The sequence below is a fragment of the Suncus etruscus genome, chromosome X (assembly GCF_024139225.1).
Source record: "Suncus etruscus isolate mSunEtr1 chromosome X, mSunEtr1.pri.cur, whole genome shotgun sequence".
Lineage (NCBI taxonomy): Eukaryota > Metazoa > Chordata > Mammalia > Eulipotyphla > Soricidae > Suncus > Suncus etruscus.
The window spans coordinates 125,332,947-125,354,653 of record NC_064868.1 but is presented as its reverse complement, the minus strand read 5'-3'; the positions used below and the strand labels follow the sequence as shown (position 1 = coordinate 125,354,653).

The 21,707-nt window shown below is 40.3% G+C and overlaps 1 protein-coding gene and 1 pseudogene across 1 annotated transcript in view; both read right to left on the bottom strand.

Annotated features, from left to right (window-relative positions):
• AMOT (angiomotin) overlaps window positions 1-21,707 on the bottom strand; it is a 107,974-nt gene that overhangs the window by 39,205 nt on the left and 47,062 nt on the right. Inside the window, exon 6 of the mRNA XM_049767556.1 lies at window positions 6,000-6,145. Within this exon, the coding sequence (XP_049623513.1) occupies window positions 6,000-6,145 (146 nt within the window). The remainder of the gene's footprint in view (window positions 1-5,999; window positions 6,146-21,707) is intronic.
• Window positions 9,623-10,393, bottom strand: LOC125999378 (syntenin-1-like; annotated as a pseudogene).

The following is a 21,707-nucleotide window of genomic DNA, read 5'->3' as shown; positions in this document are numbered from 1 at the left end:
TCTTTTTTATTTTTTAATTGTGACTAACGTTACAAATCTAATCTTTCACAGTAACATTTACAGTACATAGTGACAATGAATGAGGGGCATTCCCACCACCAGCGCTGTCCTCCCTCTGCCCCTGTTCCCAGTATACATCGCATATCTCCCTCCTCTACCCCCCAGTATGCTAGTGCAACTGGTCTCCACTTTACAGCTTGTTGTAGATTGAGCATCCATTCCACCATCATTGGAGATAAAAAGGATAAGACAAAGGGGAGAAAAAAATTGGTGACAACTACCAAAAAAAGAAAGGAGAGACAGAAAAAGATAGAAAAATGGAAGAAAAAAGAAAAAATGGACCCGGCAAATAAAAATAAAAATAAATCTCTAAATAATAAGCACAAGCGTGAAAAAGAGAAAAGTGGAAGAAAAAGAGAAGGAAAATAAAGTAAAAAACTAAAAAATCAAAACAAAACAAGAAAAAGTATGGGTGCTGGAGTGGTAGGGTTTGGCATTCCCCCCACTTTTTTTTTCATAGGAACAGTAAACATTGGGGAAGAAAGGGAATTCCCGTGGCCTAAGAGATTCAGGGTTTCTCCATCCTTGAAGCATACCATCATGGGATCAACCCCTGGCTCCATATATACTCATTCCCCCATCCCAAAGGCTTTTCTGCGATGCCAGGAAAGTTTCCTCTCGGTTGTGTGTGAGAAAATCAAGTCACTGTAGCTAGCAATCTTGGTATTTGCGCAGGTTAGAGTCTCTAGGTTCTAGAAGTTCCTATCCATCATTGTTGTGGTGTTCAGTCTTCTGTAACACTTGCTCCCTCTTTTCGATCAGTCCCTAAGCTGAAGCCTAGGATATTATGGATCCAAAGGTTCTGCTCAGTCTCTGTTGTCCAAGTTGGACCTCTGCAATAAGACATCTTGTTGTTGTTGTTATTGTTTATTTTTTTTGGTTTTTGGGTCACACCTGGCAGTGCTCAGGGGTTATTCCTGGCTCCAGGCTCAGAAATTGCTCCTGGCAGGCACGGGGGACCATATGGGACACCGGGATTCGAACCGATGACCTCCTGCATGAAAGGCAAACGCCTTACCTCCATGCTATCTCTCCGGCCCCGTTGTTGTTTTTTATGTGTCCTGGACTACAGCCTAGGGTAGGGTTTACCTTATTAGTCCCAAGGTAGGCTCTGTTCAGTCACAGTTGTCCAAGTCAGTTTTCTGTTATTGGTGCTCTTATTTTTCACAGTTCAAAGGACGATAGCTCTTCTGATTTCCATTTAGTGTTAGGTGATGTGATAGGACAGCCTGGTCTTAGGTCAAGTTTTCCTTTCCTCGTTGTCTTATCAAAACTGGCACAAGTTGGTGCCAGAGTAGTGTTAAAATTCTCCCAATGGAGCTTAGTTCCTGGTGGTGTTGCCTGGAGCTGTATTATTTCTACGTGGGGATCTGGGTTTGGGATTGGACTAACACTGTCCAATCTCCTGGGGACTGGTTGTATCCACATGACACATGTTCAGGATGGGAGGCATCCTTCTGCTATAAAAAATGAGTTCTTATCCCTAGAAGATAAGATCTTGTTTCTGTGTCTATGGTTTCCCCTTTTTTTACTGTGCCCATACAAAAATGTATGGTGTAATACTGTGTTGCTGGTGCTATTCTGGGTAAGGATGCCAGGCTGCACACACTGTCTCTGTTGTCTGGTATTGTTCTGAGCTTTCATCACAGTCAAGGCTTTTTGTGCCAAGCAGCATCAAAAATGGTAAGAATAGAGAAAAATGTATATACTGAAATAGAACAAATAAATAAAACTGAGTTAAAAAGAAAAGGTATTCGAATAAATCAAATGGTGGAGAAGGCTACTTGTATATTTAGGAATACACATCTTAATATGTATTGTTGTACAGGTATTGAGTTTCCATAGGCAATATAAGACTCCCAATTAAGTCTTTTGATATATTCTTGTGGGGAGTAAAAGCCAAGGTACTTTTCGATTCACAGGCCTTGGAATCAAGTTTGAGAGATGCTTTGCTGCATTACGAGACCATATAGTGTCTTTGAGCTGGGAGTTTTGCTGAGGCCGATTCCTGTATAGTGCGACAGTCCACAATTTGGTGGGGATGAGAGGGGCCATCAAGCATGAGTCAGCAGGCGTGCTGGTTGTAGTTCTTTGCCGATGCATGAGAACGGGGACCCAGAGGGTGTCTTTCACTGAAGAGCTGGAAGGTGATCTGTTGGGGCAGGAGGTCGGTCTTGGTGCCTACCGAGTTAGGAGCTGAGGGTAAAGAGGGTTAGATTAGGGGAAGATAACGGATCAGGATTGAAAAATGAGGGGATAGAGGAGACACAGGTGTAGGGGAGAGGAAATACATGACAGGGGCTATATACAATACATATATATGAATTATTTGTGATTTCGGCTTGGAGTCAGTACGGAAAGTCACATCCATAAAGACTGACTTTAAAGATCTATTTGAGTATTATCATCCAAATCTTTGGTATTCCGTTTCCTTTCCTAGGAACCATCTAGAATGAAGAACATTTTTAGATAATGCTTAAAAAGTATATTTATCGCCCGCGCGGTTATAAAAATGAGTATTAGTAAGAAAAGACAGCGCTGCAGTGGGTCCAGTATGAATACGGGGGCGGGGGGAGTTTCCCTCCTCCCCCCTCTCCCCAGAGCCCAGTTGCCAAACCTGGCCCTGAAGACCAGTTTGGTATGGGGGGATCTCGATCTCCTGGACTAGGTGGTCAGCCCAGGAGACCATTGGCCAGCTGTCTGCCCATATTCCCAGCCATACCAGTAGGAGAGGAGCAGGAATCCTGGCATGTGGGATCATCTGGGTCCAGCTGCAGCCTCCCTCTCCAGTATGAAAAAGCATGAGGAGGAATTTGCCTCCTCCCCATCCCCCCAGAGCTCAGATGCCAGACCTGGCCTTGAAAGACAGCTTGCCGTGGGGGGCTCTCAGTCTCCAGGACTAACTGGTCTGTCCTGGGGCCTTTGGCCAGCTGTCTGTCCAGATTCTCAGCCATGCCAGTAGAAGAGGAGCAGTACAGATTCTCTGCCATTTTAAGAAAATAAGCTTTCCTTTTTAATTGAGTTATATATAAATTTTAGATATATTTTGGACAATTATAAACTAATAAAATACATAATTTGATAAATACAAAAAAGTTTGGGTGGACTAAGTGGGCATTGAACTGTGATGTTTAACAAACATCCTTGCAGTTTAAAATGACACTTTGGGAGGGGGTTTGGGCCACACCCAGCAGCGCTCAGAAATTGCTCCTGGCAGGATTGGGGCACTCTATGGGATGCCGGGATTCGAACCAACATCCTTCTGATGGAAGGCAAATGCTTTACCTCCATGCTATCTCTCCGGCCCCCTAAAATGACACTTTTAAAATGAGATTCTCTCCTAATGATGACTTGAGCCCTGCCACTCGATGGGACAATCAGCAGAACCTGTAGGAACTTATTTGGAATAGAAATCCTCCATTGTTATTTTTTTCCTGTTTATTTTTCAATTTTCTTTCTGCTTCACTGGAAAAGAGAGATGCTCAGTTTTAAACATGATAGAGTATACAAGTTGCTTTGTTACAATCAAATTAAATGTGTACAAAAATAAACAAACTGTTGATCCACAGAGTTGACAACAGAATTCTAGAAAACTGTTAAAAATCTCTGGAACAAATGCTGAGAAAAGACTTGGAAGTCTGCATATTTCAGAGAAGTGTTGAGTGACAGCTGCCTGGAAATAAACTGCTTATCAATATCCTTACTACACTGGTATATGATTTCATGATTAACAAGCCTACAAGCCAAGTTGATTGTAATCTGTGTCCCAAACTCTATCAATACCCTTCCTGAAAGCCTACTGAGATTTAATATGTTATGAAATATATGTAATATACACATCTGAGTCACAAAGTAGTGAGATCAAGCCCCAATATGTTGGAAAACAAAAGGGGCAAATTGGTACATTAATCACTGAATTAAAATATGCTGAGCTGACCCAGAGAAAGCATATGGAGGTAGGGCCCTGGCCTTGAATCCCACTATATATGGTTTCAATCTCTAAAAACAAGAGTAACCTGTGGTCCCAAAACCTATTTTTTTAAGAAGGAAAAAAAAGTCGGGCCGGAGTTGGTACCACAGTGGTAACAGCAAGGTGTTTACCTTGCACACATGTGATTCTGAGCCAGGTATGACCCAAACACCAAAAACAAAACAAACTAAAAAAAACAATAATGGGGATGGCTGAGTGATAGCACAGCAGTAGGACATTTGCCTTGTACGTGGCCAACCCTGGTTCAATCCCCAGCATCGCCTATGATTCCCCAAGCCAGGAGCAATCTCTGAGTGCAGAGCCAGGAGTAAGCCCTGAGCGCCACCCAGTGTGGCCCAAACACTAAACCAAAAAAAGTAAAAGAAAAGAAAATATTCAGGGCCCGGAGAGATGGCACAGCGGCGTTTGCCTTGCAAGCAACCGATCCAGGACCAAAGGTGGTTGGTTCAAATCCCGGTGTCCCATATGGTCCCCCGTGCCTGCCAGGAGCTGTTTCTGAGCAGACAGCCAGGAGTAACCCCTGAGCACCGCCGGGTGTGGCCCAAAACCCAAAAAAAAAAAAAAAAAAAAAGAAAATATTCAGCACTTACTAAATCTGAACATGCACCCACATTTCATTTTGGAAGTTGAGCCAAATGATGATGAAGAGAGAGACGATCAGCAAAACTGAGGCAATGAAGAGGCATGTGGTTGGTTCTACTTTTCATTTTGGTTCTGTCTCAGAATTGCACCATACCCACCCAGAAGTTACTTCTTCTAAACAGGTCTCTTATTCTAGAATGCACTTTTTCTCCTCCTTTATTTTACCAAGTGCTTCACTCATGAAAGGGAAAGGAAGAGAATATATAAAGTCTAGCAAAAGGCTAATAAGAGTTCTGAGTTTATCTTAGAGTTGGATACTAGATAAATATATTATAGCTCATTTTCAATATAACAGCTTCGTATCATTTCTGATATTAACAACTTATAAAGAAGAGCAGTAATCTGATTTCACAGAACCTGAAATATAACAAACACATCATTAAGCACATCTTAGGCCAGATGGCATTTGCTGGTGGAAAAGCATAAACTCAAAACCCAGTTCCCAAAGCACATTAATAATCCACCCAAGAATGGGATGCATGTGGGGAACTCTGGTAGAGGAAGATCAACACTGCTGGTGGGGATGACCCTGAAATACATCTTTGAAAGACTTGTAATTCACAATGGTTTCATAAAAATGTAAAAATTTAAAAAATAGATAAGAAAAATGATCCATCCCTGCAAAATAAGAAGAGATAAGGACAAGAAGACACAAATGGTTGGTAGGTAACAGGGATAAAAGTCCTGTTACCTCCAATACCAGAAATTAAACCTCAGTCAGCCGCATGCAAGGCAAGCTCACTACCAGCTGTACGTCTACCTGGCCCCGAAATGCAAAATATTTTAGCATCTATAACCATGAGGTGCAAAATTTTCTTACTAACGTATTTTTGCTGGATCACATTCATTCCCACCGTCCTGCATAACTCACAATTATATTCCAGTGCAATTTGATACCAGACATCTGAAATTAATGACGGGCCAGCAACCAACTTCCCTGTATTTCACATGCAGACAGTATAGTGTTGCAATTAAACAACTACATCAAAACTAATCATATATATATATATCATATGCTTAGAAGTCTGGGCCCTTACATTTGTCAAAGTTAGGCTCTATTGTTGCATACAGATATCTGGTAATGTCACCACATCATGCACCTATGTTCTCAAACCCCACCAGTAAGAGCAAGGGAACAGATCTGTAGTCCTTTGATAAATTGCCCTGGGAGTTCCATACCATTGTGGGACCTTCCTGTTTGGGGTTGCACAGCTGTTAACTAACCCAAACTGGGAGCCCCAACTGCATTTGGGCTCCCAGGTCTTCCACCCTCAGGCTTATCTGCTACCTGTAGGCTCAGACATACCTCTTCCTCCAGCTTGACCACCTTGGCTTGGGCGTTGCTTAGGGCCTGGTCACGAATTTCGATGTGTCGCCTTTGGTCTTCATTGGTCGAACGGGCAGTAGCCAGCTCGGCTTCAAGCTTCTCCTTCTCCCTCTGGCTTTCCTTATCTATCAGAACAGAAAAAAATTAATACTCCCACAGTCATGTTTCTCCAAACAAATTATAATCTCCTTTACTAAAACACTCCAGGTTTTAGAGACACAAATAAGCCAAGGGAGACAAGGTCTAGATTTAATCTGATTCCTTAGTTCTTGTACTTTCGTGCCACTGAAATTTAGAAGTCACTGATCAGTGGGATTTTTTTATAACTACATTTTATATTTTTACTTATCTTTAATAATATTTTAAGCACCTTGATTACAGACATGAATGTAGTTGGGTCTCAGTCATATACAGAACACGAACAACCCCCCTTTCACCAGTGCAACCTTTCCACCACCAATGCCCCCCATTTCCCTCCAAAACACGTGAGAATTGTTACACAAAAACACACATTCCTAAACAGCAGGTAGGCTTGTCCTTGGATGTAATTATTTCAGACAGCCTTGTATGGCCATAGAGCAATTGTTTGAGAGAAAGAACAAGCATTTAATTCTCTCCATTCTATGGCCGCCACTACCTGTCACACTGCTCATACCTATGTGTCTTTGGTGTTCACTGTTCCAAAACCTAAGCTTGTCATAAAATGCAAGAGAACATTATTTGTCCATTATCTCTTCCTTCCTAAGCTGAAGATTAAGATTCTCTCGTGAGAGATTGTGTCTGCATTGTATCTGTATTGTGTGTGTGCATAGAAACACACACATCAGGTGACTTTGTTTTGTATGTGGTGGCTAAGAATCTAGTTTTCTTGTCAGAAGCTTGGCTAAGCAGTCGCTATAGAGTTAGCATTCAGGATAGAAAGGGAGAAGAAAACATTCAGGAGTCATTTGTTCATTGAATAATTTTTTGATGATTACTTTTTCTTCTTACAGTTTTTTATAATTATTATTTGAGCACTGTGGCTACAAAATTGTTTGTGACTGAATTTCAGCCATACAATGTACACCGCCCTTCTCCAGTGCACATTTCTAGCCACCAGTAAAACCAATTTCTCATCCACACATCCCCAGATGTGTGCATCTGGCAAAATATCTCTCTTCCCTCCCCCTACTTCATACCTCCCTCTCTCCTTCCTTTCCTCCTCCCTTTCTCTCTCTTCTCAAGCTCTCTCCCCAGTATTTTCCTTTCTGACACTCGTTTGCATTATTGTTAATCAAGAGGTACCAAGTATCATGCGTCATTCATTTTCAGCACCAGTTCCAACAATTATTGTAAAGACAGGTGGGCACATGCTAACTTCACATACAGACACAGACCAATGTCTGACCACTTAGGCCCTAGGCTGTGCTTTAACTATGCATTACTGTTCATCTACATTGCCTGAGGTCAGGCTGACCTGGGAAAATTGAGCCTGCCAACCTTCCCAGAAGAAAAGGGGCACCAGGGAGGCACACAAACTGATACTGATAGATGCCTTGTCTAGGGAGGCCTTGATCCATTTGAATTACGTTACTTGTGTTATGCCAAATGTGTATCCTTTTTTATCTGTGTCCTGAGGCTGACTGAACATTGTACCTGGTGCCAATGACTATAAAAACTCTATAGAACTCAAGCTCTGGGCCTAGACTACACCCTGCTGGTCAGGAGTGGTTGGACCCCAACATGCTGGCTTAATAAACCTGCTTTGTGACCTAGCGTTGCCTCATGGTCTCTTTGTCCTATTTCTGGGTTGTGAGCACAAACCTAACATTGTCATATTGGCCCCTTCTCTACCCTAACTGCATTCACCACTCATTGTGACAAGCTTCCTACCATGCAATGGTCCTCCTGCCACTCATCTCTATTGACTCAAGCTATAATTACCAGACTATTTTTTATTTTTCTTATGTATTGTAAAGGAGTGAGGTAATTCTATGTCTATCCCACTCTAATTCATTTCACTCTGCACAATACTCTCCAAATTTAGAAGCCAATATTATGACTTCATTTTACCTAATAGCTGCATAGTATACCAATGTATAGATGGACCACTGATTTCTTTATTCACTCATCTGTTCTTGGGTACTTGGGTTGTTTCCAGATTATGGTTATTGTAAATAATGCTGCAGCAAACATAGGACTGCAGAGGAATTTTTGCATGTTATTTCTGAGTTACTATGTACATATCTGTAATATGAAAGTTGGTATGAGAGTCCCTTTCATCCTGCACCTGCTGCAGCACTGGTTGTTGGTTCTTTATGATGTGTGTCACTTTGATATGAGATAATATCTCATTACTCTTTTGATTTGCACCTCCCTAATGATTAGAGATGCGAAGCATTTTTTCATGTGCCTTTTGGCCACCTATAATTCTTCTTTGAGAAAATGTCTGTTGATTTCTTTATTTTAGTTTAGTTTTATAGATTTAATGAATATAGGATAGGATAGGCATAAATCAAAAAGAAGGAGAAATCATATTAAAGTGATACTGGTTTGTTTACAGGAAGGAGTCAGAAAATAGAAAACATTACCAGGAAAAGTTTTTAGAGTCAAAGAGTGAGGTTCCATAATATTGAGATGAAGATGCCAGGACTAAGTATTAATCCACTTGATTCACAAATAAAAAAAAGGTCACCAAAACTTTATCCGACATAGTATAAGAATTTTTACATTATGGGGCCAGAGCTATAGCACAGCGTTAGGGTGGTTGCCTTGCATGCAGCTGACCCAGGACAGATCTGGGTTCGATCCCCAGCATTCTATGTGGTCCTCAAGCCAGAGGCGCTTTCTGAGCGCAGAGCCAGGCAACAAAACAAATCAAAAGAATTTTTACATTAAATATGTAGTGATTTATTTGATCAGAAAAAGATACTGGTCACTTAGAAGAAAGATATTCCCACTTAAAATTAACTAGAAAATCTCAAATTGAACAAAGCAAGTATGCTACATTAACTTAGTATTACATTGTACTGGACTAGAATGCATTTCAGTTTAATATGGAAATTGCATTTTGGGTTTTAAAAAGGCAGAATTATATTTTGGCTCTTATTCTAGATGCTTAACATAGTTAAGACATGAGTTTAAGCATATTAAGTGAAGATAGTTAAGATGCCATGATAATCAACATGATTTCTTGCAACCTACATATACTAGTTACATGAAATGAAACCAATGCTACTTACTTGGTTTTATGCACACATGGAACTAAAAGATCTCTTATCAGAAACAGTCATTTTAAATGTACTATAGTAACACTAAAATGCAAATATATAGTTGAATTACAGTTCTAAACAGCACTACTTAAATTAATGAACAGCGGGTGACTGATTCTAAGACAACGCAGAGCACGTTATCAGTCATCCCAATCATAATGGCTTGTAAAACATTAGATTTCCAGCACTGAAACGATTTTATGAAAATCTATTGTAAATCTATTGCATTGTTTCACATCGTAAAACTGGGATAAGGCTCCAATATCTTGAATTCTGAATAAGATATCACAGCAAACAGTGAGATTCCAGCCGTAAGAGGAAAAGGTCTTCATGCAGCAACTTTTCTGTCTCCTAGAAAGCTTTTTGTGCTAATAGAGAAGTTGCTGAAGTACACTGGAATAGTTCAGCAAATGTCCATGGGGCCATGACGTAAACCTCAGGAATGGCACGATCTATCAGGCTTTTCTGAATGCTTGGGGCCATCCATTTAATAATATGTTCAAAGATAAAACCACGCATAATTGTGAGACTAACTACAGTCCCAGATGTTGACAAGGTGTCGGCAATTTGCAAGTCTTTTAGTCCAATGACATTCTGTCCATTATTTCACAAATGTTATGCTTCTAGCTAACAAAACCTGTCCTTCACTATGGAGGTTATTTTCCCCCATTTTTTGGTGGCATCACACCCAGCAGCACTCAGGGTCTACTCCTGGATCTGTACCCAGAAATCGCTCCTGGCAGGCATGGGGACATATAGGATGCTGGGAATCAAACCAGGGTCCATCCTGTGTTGGCCACGTGCAAGGCCAATGCTCTACCACTGTGCTATCGACCCCTATTTTCCCATTTTTAAAGATACAACGTGTCCAGTCCTGTCCTTATGCATGGTAATTGTATGTTTAAAGGGCCTATCATGAATAGCCTTAGTTATCTTCTCTCCAAAGGCCTGTTTGAGCACCTTGTCTGGTTTATCAGAATTCCAGCCTGCACAGTTTTCCCCATTTATCTGAAGTACTTGTTGACTAAATTTCAGATCAACCAATGAGGCTGGAAAATTTGCTTGGACTAGCTGAACAATTATCCTGTTATCTACTGTTAAGTGTGAGTCCATTTTTTCCATCTTGGTCCTTACACAAAATGACTTCATTAATTCCTTGCTTAATCTCTTGTTTGTTTTGAGGTGGTTTTTTTTTTTTTTTTTTTTTTTTTTGGTTTTTGAGTCACACCCAGCAGTGCTCAGGGGTTACTCCTGGCTCTACGCTCAGAAATCGCTCCTGGCAGGCTCAGGGGACCATATGGGATGAGGGGATTCGAACCACCTTCTTTCTGTATGTAAGGTAAATGCCTTACCTCCATGCTATCTCTCTGGCCCTGTAACTCTATTTTTGTAGTGTCTCTGTCTGCTGCTGGTATCAGGTTAATGTTAGCTTCATATAAATTATTTGGGAGTGTTTCTGTATTTTTATTTTTAGGGAGCCAGAAAAGGATTGACAGTAATTCCTCTTTGAAAGAATTCAATAGTGAATCAATATGGGCCTGAACTTTTGTTCTGAGGAAGCCTTTTATTTACCATTTTAATTTCCTCAGTAGTGATAGGTCTGATCAGATAGATACTCAAGATCATCTAGGTTCGGGGTCAGAGAGATAGCATGGAGGTAAGGCATTTGCCTTGCATACAGAAAGACAGTGATTCGAATCCCGGCATCCCATGTGGTCCCCCAAGCCTGCCAGGAGTGATTTCTGAGCGCTGCTGGGTGTGCCCCCCGCAAAAAAAAGAGATCATCTAGGTTCAACCTTGGGAGGTTATAGTAGTCTTAAGAATTTATCCATTTCGGTAAGTCAGAGTGAGAGAGAAAAACGCAGAATGGTCTCACTCATCTATGGGTTTTAAGAAAAATGAAAGACATTCTTGCAATAATAATTTTCAGACACAAAGGAGAAAAGAGCTGGAAGTTCCAGCTCACCTCAGGAAGCTCACCACAAATAGTGATGAGTTTAGTTAAAGAAATAACTACATTTTGAACTGTCCTAATAATGAGAATGTATGAGGGAAATGGAGAGCCTGTTTAGAGTACAGGCGGGGGTCGGGTGGGGAGGAGGGAGACATGGGACATTGGTGATGGGAATGTTGCACGGTGATGGGGGGTGTTCTTTACATGACTGAAACCCAAACACAATCATGTATGTAATCAAGGTGATTAAATAAAATATATATATTAAAAAAATTAAATATTAAAACAAGCAAAACATGCTCATATTTAAAAATATGAAAAAAAAAAGAATTTATCCATTTTGGAGCCGAAGAGATGGCACAGCGGTATTTGCCTTGCAAGCAGCCTATCCAGGTCCTAAGGTGGTTGGTTCAAATAGCGGCGTCCCATATGGTACCCCGTGCCTGCCAGGAGCTATTTCTGAGCAGATAGCCAGGAGTAACCCCTGAGCACCACCGAATGTGCCCCCTTCAAAAACACCCACAGAACAACAACAAAAATAAATTTATCCATTTCTTCCAGGTCCTCTATTTCTGTAACAAAGATTCTCAAAGTAATGTCTGATTAAACCTTTGAATTTTCTATTGTTATCTGTAGTGACACCCCACTTTTCATTCCTCTTTCATTTAGTAAGTTTCTCTCTCTTTCTTTGTGAGTATTGCTAATGCATCATAATTTTGTTTCTTTTTTTTTTTTTTTTTTCAGAAAACCATTTCATTGATCTTTTGGAATTTTTTGGAGGAGATTTTCAGTTCATTGTATTCTGCTCTAAGCTTTATTATTTCCTGCTGCATGCCTATTTTTAGTTCATTTTGTTGGTGATTTTCCAATGTCTTAAGCTGTGGCATTAAGTTATTTATGTGGGCCATTTTTTTTCTTCCTGATGAATGCTAGCAAAGCTATCAATTTTCCTTTTAATACTGCTTTTGCTCTGCCCCACATATTCTAATAATTTGTGTCTTCATTCTCCTTTGTTTTCAGAAATCTTTTGATTTCTTGTTTGGTTTCATCTCTGACCCACAGATGTTTAGTATTGTGCTGTTTAATTTTCAGTTCTTAGATGTATTTTTTGTGTCTGTTTGTAATTAACTTCTATTTTCAGTGCCTTTTGATTTAAGAAGATAAGTGATACAATTTCTATCCTCTTGATTTTATGGGGGTATGTTTTATGGCCCAGAAAGTAGTCTATCTTGGAGAATATTCCATATGCATTAGAGAAGAATGTGTATCCAGCTTTCTGCAAATGATAAACCCAAAATATATCTACTAAGCCACTCACTTCAATTTCTTCCTTCAAAGCCAGTAGTATATCCTTGTTATGTTTTTCTCTGGATGATCTATTGAAGTCTCTACTACTCTTGTAAATATTCATCAATATTGTGTTGCTGTTGATGTCATTCTTCAAATCTATCAGAAATTGTTTTAAGCATATTGCTGGCCCTTCATTGAGTATGTATGTATGTATATGTATATATATATATATATATATATATATATATGTAGAGTGTGACTTCTGATGTACACATCCCTTAATTATTAAGAAATGCCCATCCATCAGACGATGGTTTGAATACCGGCAAGTCAGGCTCTTTTACACCTTGTGAGAGCTCCCATCAGCATGCTGGTCCTGCCTTGGTTCTGGCTCCACTATAGACCCAGAGAAGACTCAAAGGATCCCACCTTCAGTGAGAGATATTCTAGTAGGAACGGAGTCCAGGAAATGAAGACCCTAATTTAAAAAAAATTTTTTTTGGTTTTTGGGCCACACCCGGTGATGGTCAGGGGTTACTCCTGGCTATACGTTCAGAAGTCACTCCTGGCTTGGGGGACCATATGGGATGCCGAGGGATCAAACCGCGGTCCCACCTAGGCTAGTGCTGGCAAGGCAGGCACCTTACCTCTAGTGCCACCGCCCGGCCCCAGTGTAGGAATGGTGTGAAAAGTCAGCATTTGAATTGAGTTAACACAGAGGATTTATACTTAGCTTTCTATATTATTCTTACCTCAAACCTCTTATAATGGCTATACCTCATTCTATTTCTTAAGTGGTGACCAGACTGAATAAATCTAAACTGATTATCACTTTATCTCAATGAGGTAATTCTCATCACTTTCAAATGATCACTTAAAAGATACCATCTCTTGGGGCCAGAGTGGTGGCACAAGCAGTAGGGCGTTTGCCTTGCACACGCTAACCTAGGACGGATTATGGTTCGATCCCCCCGCATCCCATGTGGTCCCCCAAGCCAGGAACAATTTCTGAGTGCATAGCCAGGAGGAACCCCTGAGTGTCACTGGGAGTAGCCCAAAACAACAACAACCACGACAACAACAATGAAAAGATTCCATCTCTTAGTAATAGTTTTATTTATCAAGTTTATTAGAGACTCCTGAAAAAGTCAATCTAATTAGTTGACTTGTTATATTCAAAAGCAAAGGCCTACACTAAAAAGAAAATATATAAATCACTGGGGAGACTCATCAAGAAAACAAACTATGATAAATAAAGATATTAGAGTAAGAGGATGTGGAGCACGTAAAGCATAATTGAAGAATTACTGAATGAATTACTGTAGGCTTAGTGTATCCAGGTCTGAGAAATAAAAACTTCAAGAGAACACAGCCATAATAAGACTCCCACACACTTCTGTAATTTTTGCCTTAGGAACTCAACCTGACACTCACAGTAAATATTGGGGTAAGTTTCTCCTTGTATTTCTTGCAGAGAGAGAAGAAACATAACCCTTAAGAAAAAAATTGATACCTAAAGTGCAATTTGCGTTAAACCACAGTAAAGTGTGAGTCAGCAATGGTATCATGGATCGTGTATTCTTTTATACCAGAAAACTCTTTTCTTTTTTTAAAAAAAATATACCCTCGCTGGTAGAACTCAACAAGAAAAAAATATACAATTTCATAAAAAACTGGGAGAGGAAATGAACATTTTCTCAAAGAAATACATGTGCTAAAAGGCACATGAAATTTTCCACATCACTAATCATCAGAGAGATGCAAATCAAAATAATAATGAGGTACCATCTCATGCCAGAGAGTAGCACACACTACAAAGAACAAGGGAGAAAAGGAATCAATCCCATTCACTGCCAGTGGGAATGTGGACTGGTCCAGCTTATTTGGGAAAACAATATGGATATTACTCAAGAAACTAGAAATTGAGCTGCAATATGATCCAGCAATACCACTCTTAGGGACATACTTATGGACACAAAAATACCATGTAGAAAAGCCCTATCCATTCATATGTTCATTGCAGCACTGTTTTTTAATAGCAAGAATCTGGAAACAGCCCATGTGCCCAAGAACAGATGAGTAAATAAAGAAACAGTGGTACAGATAAAGAATGGAATACTGTGCAGCCATTAGAAAAAAATGAAGTCATGAAATTTTCTTATACATGGATGTATATGGAGAGTATTACGCCAAGTAAAATGAGTCAGAGAGAGCGATAGAATAATCTCATTTATTACTGGTATACAAGAAAAATTAAAAAATAGGATGGTAATAATATCTAGAAACAATAATAAGGGCCAGAAATACCAATTCTTGGCAGGAGACTTGACACTAATAGTGGAGCAGTGCAGTTAAGGTAGAGAAGCGACCACTATGACAATAAGTGGAACTGATCACTCTGGACAATAACTGGGTGTTGAATGGAGATAAAGTGATATGCATGATACCCCTTGCTTAACAATTGTGCAACCACAGTATCAAAAAAGAAAAAGAAAGCTAAGAGAGAGGAGTAAATAAAATGCCTGCCCCAGAAGCAGGTAGGGGTGAGGTTGGAAGAGATATTGTGGACACTAATATTCAGAAATGTTCATAGGTGTGAGAGTGTCAGACTGAAACTTAATCAGGGACAACTTTGTTATCATGATGTATAAAAAACGTTTGAGGGGGGAGGAGCAGAGGGAGGGGCCGGGCAGATAGCTGGCTTCCGGTTCCTTGATCCTGGAGGCCAGCTCTTTCCAGGTATAGGGTTAGGGGACACCCCATTCCGGAGGCCTACTCCTCAGTTTGGGAATTGCTGGGAGGCTTGGCAGGCCCCCAGCCGTTCCCCTATTTCTCCCCTGGACTCTAGGCCTGGCCTGAGTGCCACCTCTGGTGGCCTGCTATGGATTCCAGATGGACTCTATTAGGGGTCCCCAGGCTTCCCCCATCCCTACTCTAGAGGGGAGGAGCAAAGGGAGGGGCTGGGCAGATGGCTGGCTTCCGGTTCCTTGATCCTGGAGGCCAGCTCTTCCCAGATATGGGGTTAGGAGACACCCCGTTTCGGAGGCCTACTCCCCAGCTTGGGGGGTGCTGGAGGCTTGGCAGGCCCCCAGCTGTTCCCCTATTTCTCCCTTCCTCCAGGCCTTCCCTGGTTGCTGGCCCAGGTGGACTCTATCATGGTCCTCAGGCTTTCCCCATTTCTCTTCCAACACTGGGGGGGGGACACATGGGGTGGATGGCGGACTGATGCAGCACTGCTGTATGTCAGGACATTATGTCGTGACATTCACTGGTATTTTTTTTTCATTGGTCTACATTTCAAAAACAGCATGGGGGCACTATATATTTAAAATAAAAATGGGAGGATGGACTCTCAGGCTGGAAAGAGACCAGTTCACATGAGGGTACCATATATTTTCAAAATAAAAATGAGAGGATGGACTCTCAGGCTGGGAAGAGGCCAGTACTCTTTACCTACTTGTTTACTCTCAGCGACCTCTTCCTTCTTTCATTGTGTAACTGTGGTTGTTTCTGATTAGTTCCCATAAATGGTGACAATTAAGTCCGCTGTCTTGAGTTAGATTGTTTATTTCCCCCACTTTTTATCTTTTCTCCTCTTTGTGAACTGTTAAGGTATTTTGGTGAAAGAGTCCCTCTTTATCTTTCCTTCCCTTTGTTATTTGTTAAATAAGAAAGTTTGTAGAAGTGTCCCTCCATTTTATATAAGAACCAAGTTAATTGGATTGTTGGACTTGTTCTAGCATCCCCATAGGCATCAATCTCGCCATGTGATACTGTTCTTCCTTTGCATAGGCACATTAAAATGGAAAATTATATACAAACACATTCTTATAGAGATGGGAACACAAAAATTTTCTTAAACGGTGACAATTGTGTCCACTGTCTTAAGTTAGATTGTTTATTTTCCCCACTTTTTATCTTTTTTTTCTCTTTGTGAACTGTTCAATAAGGAATTTTGGTGAGAGTCCCTCAGTTTAATGCTTATGTTTCAACCAGGTCATGGGGATTGTTGGACTTGTTCTTGTGGCCCCCTTATGCGCTGATAACGCCAGATGGCATTATTCCTTGTTTGCATGGGCACATTAAAATTGAAAACACTATACATACAAATAAGTTCTTATCTAATAGAGATAGGAACACACAAATCTTGTGGTGCAATGGAACCTTACACCCTGAACATTGACATGATGAACTGGCATAGGCCTCAGAGGTTTGGGCATTCTCCATTCACCCCTGAACCAGGGAAGCCATCTGTGAAACATCCAAAGTTGTCTATGACATCACCTGTAAGCAATCCTCTACCAGGGAAGACCCTACTGCTGCTCTGACATCAATTTACTCAAAAGAATCTTTCCTTAACACTGAGAAGATTTAAACAACAACAACGACCTGCATACTGGACAGGGCTTTCTGCATTGTCCTTTAATTGTGAGTTGTAATTAGATGCAGCTCCGCACCATCCTGACTTCAATGTAGGATATACAGATTCCAGGATATTCAATACAGAAACATGATACCGACAACAGAGACTGTTTGAAAAATAAAACTGTATGGGCACTACAGACAATGACCTGAATTGGACAAACTAGTTTGCCTGGAGACTAGAATTGGTCTTATGTCAGGAAACTTCAGGGGTAGGGTCTCCTTGTATTTAGGTCAAGGTTTTTTCTTTCGATCTCCCCCATACTTTGGTGGGCCTATGCAAACGATAATCGCCACTCTAACACTGTTTTTACAGTGCTCCTTTGACTCGAAACCTTTAAGAAAACACTAGTAAAAATATCTGGAACTGCAAAAAAAGAAAAAAAAGTAGGCTAAGAGGCCAGAGAGGTGGTGCAAAGGGTAGGGCATCTGCCTTGCATGTGCTAACCGAGGATTGACCGCAATTCGATCCTCCAGTATCCCATATGGTTCCCAAAGCCAGGAGTGATTTCTGATTGAATAGCCAGGAGTAACCCCAGAGTGTCACCGGGTGTGGCCAAAAACAAACAAACAAACAAACAAAAACAAAAAAATGAAAGCCAACAAAACCCCACAAAAATAAAAAACAACAAAAATAGACTGAAAGTTACTAAGCACACATTTCTAACATGAAAGTCAGGAAGATTGTAATGAAATGCAAACCAAACATATTCTTTTAAGTTTAGACTTAATTGGACTTACATTTAGGCATTAGTTTATCTTTTATTTTATTTTAGTTCTTTATTAAAAATAATTTGCATTACCCCATGGTAAAACTAGCTTAGGGTTTATATCTAGTCCTATGCTTATGCTTCACTCCTAGATGTGCTCAAGGAACAATAATGCATTACTCAGGATCAGACCAGGCAGGGTAGGTTGCATGGAAGACATACCTAAGCCATTGTACTAGCTCTCTGACTCTTTATCTTTGATTTTATTCTAAGTACCTCAAGTTGTTTCTAGGACATAAAAGGTCCAGGCATAATAGACATTCTAATTTCAGGAAGTTACTTTTTTGGACAAAAATAAAACCAAGTAAAATGATACTTAAAAAAATTTTACAAATAAAACTACTTTTAGTAAAAAGAATACATAGTCATCTGTTTTGAATAATGCTAAATACTTGGGAAGAAAAACTGGGAAATCCTTTTACTCCAATATCATGAAAATTACTGATATTCATAAATGCACTTCAGAAGTGGGTAAAAATGGAAATAACATAAACTGGATAATGCTTGAAATGATGAGAAATAAAGAGTAGAAATTTAAACACTCTTGAGAGTGTTTATCCTAAATGTTTTATTACTAATTGTTTTATAATATAAGGAAATATTCAAATGTATGATCTTAATGCAGAATTGTGTAAAAGCAATAAAAGTTCTAATTGTACAAAAAAAGGAAAAAAAATTCTGCCCCCAAAAGAAAGTTCTTTAGGAAAATCTAAGCTAATGGAGGAGCAGGGTGTCATTGTGTATCTCACTCAAGAGAAAGGGAAATATAGAACACAGAGTGAAAATGAAAATAAAACCCTATAAATTATATGTATAGTTCATTGCCCAAGAGCATATGATCATTAAAAGACTGAGAATTAGGGGCAGAAACGATAGCACATTGGTAAGGTATTTATTTGCCTTTGATGCAGTGATCTGGGACGGGCTGAGATTCAAATCTCCGGCATCCCATATGGTCCCCAGAGCCTGATAAGAGCGATATCTGAGCACGGAGCCAAGAGTAATCCCTGAGCTCCAATGGTATGACCCAAAAGCCAAAACCAAACCAACCAAACAAAAAAACTGAAACTTACTCATAGGCCTGATTACTTCATTCCTACCCTCACCTTACCATCCCCAAAACTTATCTACACATTACTAAAAAGACCCACCTACAGAGAAGTTCCTTTCAAGTCAAGACAGGCATGGAACTTAGTGGTAGAGCAGTTGCCTTAAAATATATATATATATATATATATATACACACCATGGGCCAGCTGTCACTTCCAAGCACAAAGCCACAAGTAGCTACTGAGTATAATAGGATGTGACCTCACAAGAAAACTAGAAAGCATCATAATTTCTTTTATGTAGTACATCAAATATGCCATCCAACAGAAAAGTGACAAAGACTGGGGGAGGGGGGGGAGAAAAAGCAGTTTGAAACGATTCAAACCAGACCCAAAATATAACAAGGAGGCTAGAGTTCAAAAGATTGTGATTTTTCACTCTGGACAAGAACTGGGAGCTGAAAGGAGGTAAAGTGATATGTGATACCCGTTCAGTAAGAATACTTCAAATCACAGTGTCTAAAGAAAAAAAGAAGGGTGGGGAATGTCTGCTGTACAAGTCATTAGGGGAGAGAGGCAGGGAAATTGGGGACACTGGTGGTGGGGATGTGTCCACTGGTGAAGGGATAAGTTTGGGACATTGTATGACTGAAACACAATCACAAACAACTGTAACTCAACCTCACTGGTAATTCAATGATTTTTTTTCTTCGTAAAAAGGTGTAAATTTCAAACAGCTATGAGTAATACAAGACACTGTTTTTCTGTTCTCCATTTTGTATACAAGAAAATAAGGGGCCTGGCTATTTGAGTATCTTACACAAGGTTCACAAGTAGTAACCAAGCCGTGGAGAGCATACTTAAGGCCATATTGAATTCAACTCTTTCTGCTGGGCTTGGCTGCCTTCTCCTAGCATGGTATGTCTTCTCTATCTATCTGTAATACATTCCCCAGTGAAGCTTTTCTTAAGGTCTCAAGAGCTCCTGTCACATTCCTAACTCTGCAGACTCTTGTCATTGCTTCAAAGGCCAAAGAAATTAAGGGGCTATAACCCTCTTTGCTGTTTACTAGGTGGAGTGCATTTTTCCATTCATTTAGACTGAGCCAGAAATATAGCTCTGGGAGAGAGCACTAAGTAGGCTCATAGTTTAATTCCCAGTATGGCAAAACCAAACAGTTCAAAAGAGCCACTTGGCAGTCTTTCATTCTACTGCTAATCTCATTTGATCAACTGAATGAGAATTTATAAGCCAGCTGCAGAGCACCTAAATTTGATAAACTAAGACTCTATAAGCTAGCAGCCAAATTCCTAGGAGTTCCAATAGTATTTGCAATACTATTTGCACAGAAATTTGCACAGAAAGGAGCAGGAAGTTGCAGATTCAGGACAAGATATCTGTACGTTTTTGTTTTCTTTTATTCTAGGAGAATGCCACACTCTTTACTAGTGAACTAACTTCCGGGGAACTACAGCATGACAAAAACCATTTCACAACAACTTATTCTAGACACTGATGACACCAGAAAAACTATGTTCCTTCCTCTAAGACACAGTGACAAAGGAACAGGGGGCTCAGGGAAACCAGGAAGAAAAAAAAAACATCAAAACAGCACATAACGGGGCCAGAGCGGTGGCACAAGCAGTAGGGTGTGCGCCTTGCACGCGCTAACCTGGGACAGACTGTGATTCGATCCCCTGGCATTCCATATGGTCCCCCAAACCAGGAGCGATTTCTGAGCACAGAGCCAGGAGTAACCCCTGCACATCACCGGGTGTCACCCCCCCAAAAAAACCCATAATATAGTCATAGTACAAAGGAACAATCCAGGAAGTGAAGGGGACTATTGTAAGTAAAGATCAAACAAGCTTGCAAAGCTAACTGGTATTTGTATGGAATGACTTGAAAAACTCATGTGGAGACTTAAGATTAGGTCCCATAATTTCTCACCAAGCTCTATTCAAACTTGGAGCCCCTCTCTGGGAGCTATGGAGCAGGGTAGACAAACCCATGGATTCACAAAAGGGTAGTGCATCTGCTCCCCACCCCTACCCTTAATTCTCACTCCCTAAAGACTCTATCCACTATGTCGTTTTTATTGACACTTTTACTGAGGCTATAGAAAAGAATGAAGGTCTGTCTTGGGGTGGAGTCCATTAGTAATTGATAAAGAATAAAAATTAATTGTCACAAGCTGAAAGGTATTTCAAGATAAGTAAACTTTATTATGAAGAGAAAGCTGTTTTCCCTCAAACTCCCTCACTCCGTAACTAGTCACTAGCTCAGTTCTTCCCCTATAGCTACACTTACAACTCTAGAATAGATATGATATGATAGAATATAGTGTATTTAGAGATAAGGAAACTCAGGTACAAGTTATATATTCTAATGTTCAGTCCTGCAACTTAATCTTACCTTCATCAGAACCAGCATATGAAACATTTAATAAAATTTTCCTTTAACACTGAGAGATTCTAAGACACAAAAAATGCTCCACATCACTCCACATCAGGGAGATGCAAATCAAAATAACAATGAGGTACTATCTCATGCCAGAGAGATTGGCATACATCACAAAGAACAAGAGCAATCAATACTGGAGGGATGTGAAGAGAAAGGAGCTCTCATTCACTACTGGTGGGAATGCCGTCTAGTTCAGCCCTTATGGAAAACAATACGGAGATTTCTCAAAAAACTGGAAATTGGGGGCCGGAGAGATAGCATGGAGGCAGGAGGTCATCGGTTCAAATCCCGGCACCCCATATGGTCCCCCGTGCCTGCCAGGAGCAATTTCTGAGCCTGGCGCCAGAAATAACCCCTGAGCACTGCCGGGTGTGACCCAAAAACCACAAAAAAAAAAAAAAAAGAACTGGAAATTGAGCTTCATTTGACTCAGCTATACCAGTCCTAGAGATCTATGCTAGGAACACAAAAATGCAATACAAAAATCC